We start from the raw sequence: 1,492 nt of genomic DNA on the forward strand, positions 1-1,492 counted from the left end.
GGGGGGGGGGGGGGTTGTTAGATATTTTATAGATCTGGGGATTCTTCGTGTTGAGAACGAGGAGGAGGAGGGGATGGCTGAGAAGTACCCAAATGGAGTGATGGGTTCGTTCTACGTCGACATATACGAACTTGTGGAAGATCCTTCATCGGATCCATTAATCTCGTGGAGCAAACGCAACAACGGTTTCGTCATGTGTAGTCAGGAGGAGCGAATCCGCAGTAAGATTCTTCTGCCATTCTATTGCGACAAACTCTCTGAGTTTCTCTCTGAGCTCAGCTATTATGGCTTTAGAAGAGTTAAGACGAAGGCTGGTTCTGGGGTAGTATTGGAATTCAGAAATGAAGATTTTGTGAAAGGCCAGCCTGAGCGTCTCAAGGACATGATGATCAAAGCTTCTAGGAAGCGCAGGGCCAAATCCAGAGCTCAGCAAGCTGCCAAAGATGCTGTCGATCGCCTCCAATTGCAACGTTTACGTATTTGATCTGAATCATCATCTTAATTAACTCCACCAGCTAGCTTCAACAATATGGCCATCAATCGGAAATTTACGAATGCCAGAAATCATGACCGTCTTAATGATATGATAAGATATTTTCAATCTGTCAGAAGAAGAAGAGAGTTTTTTTTTAGGTCTTTTTGTTTTTCCTTCTATAAAGAAAATTTTTCCATAATATTGTTTAACATTAATATTTTCCATCAAAAAAACATTTACAAATTAGAAAACATATTTTATTTATTCGATTTTTCGTAATATTTACTCTTTAAAAAAAAAAAACAATTATCCATTGAATAATAGATAAAAAAAAAAAGTCACATTATAAGGGATTCACATACAATCAACAAACCCAAGATATCCTTAATAAGGCCATAAGGGTAATCCTAGCTTCTTCTGCAATAATAGCATCAGCCAAAGTATTAGCACTTCTACTAATCTATATATATATATATACATTTTTGAAGTGAATTTTGGATTCTACCTTTTAATTTTACATATTTAAATACTTATTTAAAAAATTAATCCTTAAAAAAATTCCATCACTTCAAATTTTGTTTCCTAAATACACATTTCTAACGAGTAACGAATAACATACCGCGGGTCGGAAATAAACAGATCAAACCGAAAGACAATATTAAATGAGGTTTGTCACATAATTTATATTTGATTTTGCATGTCACCATGCAATGCAACTTCAGTTATTCATGTAGATATTTTATACAATATACAGTAATTTGTGTGGTTAAACTAATCGTGTAGCTAAGAAGAATCATTTGTTATTTTGTTTAAACCTGAATGTTATCCTCCTAATTTAATAATGTCTCTAACTCTCTATTACACAAATCATCATCTTTTATATTGCTTCCACAATTTGAGAAGGAAAAAAAACAGAACACAATGGCAGGCCCAGGTCCAAAAAGGCCCATCAGCCGAGAAATATGTACAAACAAAAGTTTTGCGAGAATGATTGATCAGAGTTTGTTTAGGTTCAGA

At 34.6% G+C, this 1,492-nt stretch overlaps 1 protein-coding gene across 1 annotated transcript; it reads left to right on the forward strand.

Annotated features, from left to right (window-relative positions):
- Positions 17-686, forward strand: LOC104723082 (heat stress transcription factor A-4b-like). The gene has a single exon (XM_010441377.2). It carries the CDS (start codon positions 74-76, stop codon positions 482-484), a length of 411 nt encoding a protein of 136 aa, XP_010439679.1. The 5' UTR covers positions 17-73; the 3' UTR covers positions 485-686.

The sequence above is a fragment of the Camelina sativa genome, chromosome 11 (genome assembly GCF_000633955.1).
Source record: "Camelina sativa cultivar DH55 chromosome 11, Cs, whole genome shotgun sequence".
NCBI lineage: Eukaryota > Viridiplantae > Streptophyta > Magnoliopsida > Brassicales > Brassicaceae > Camelina > Camelina sativa.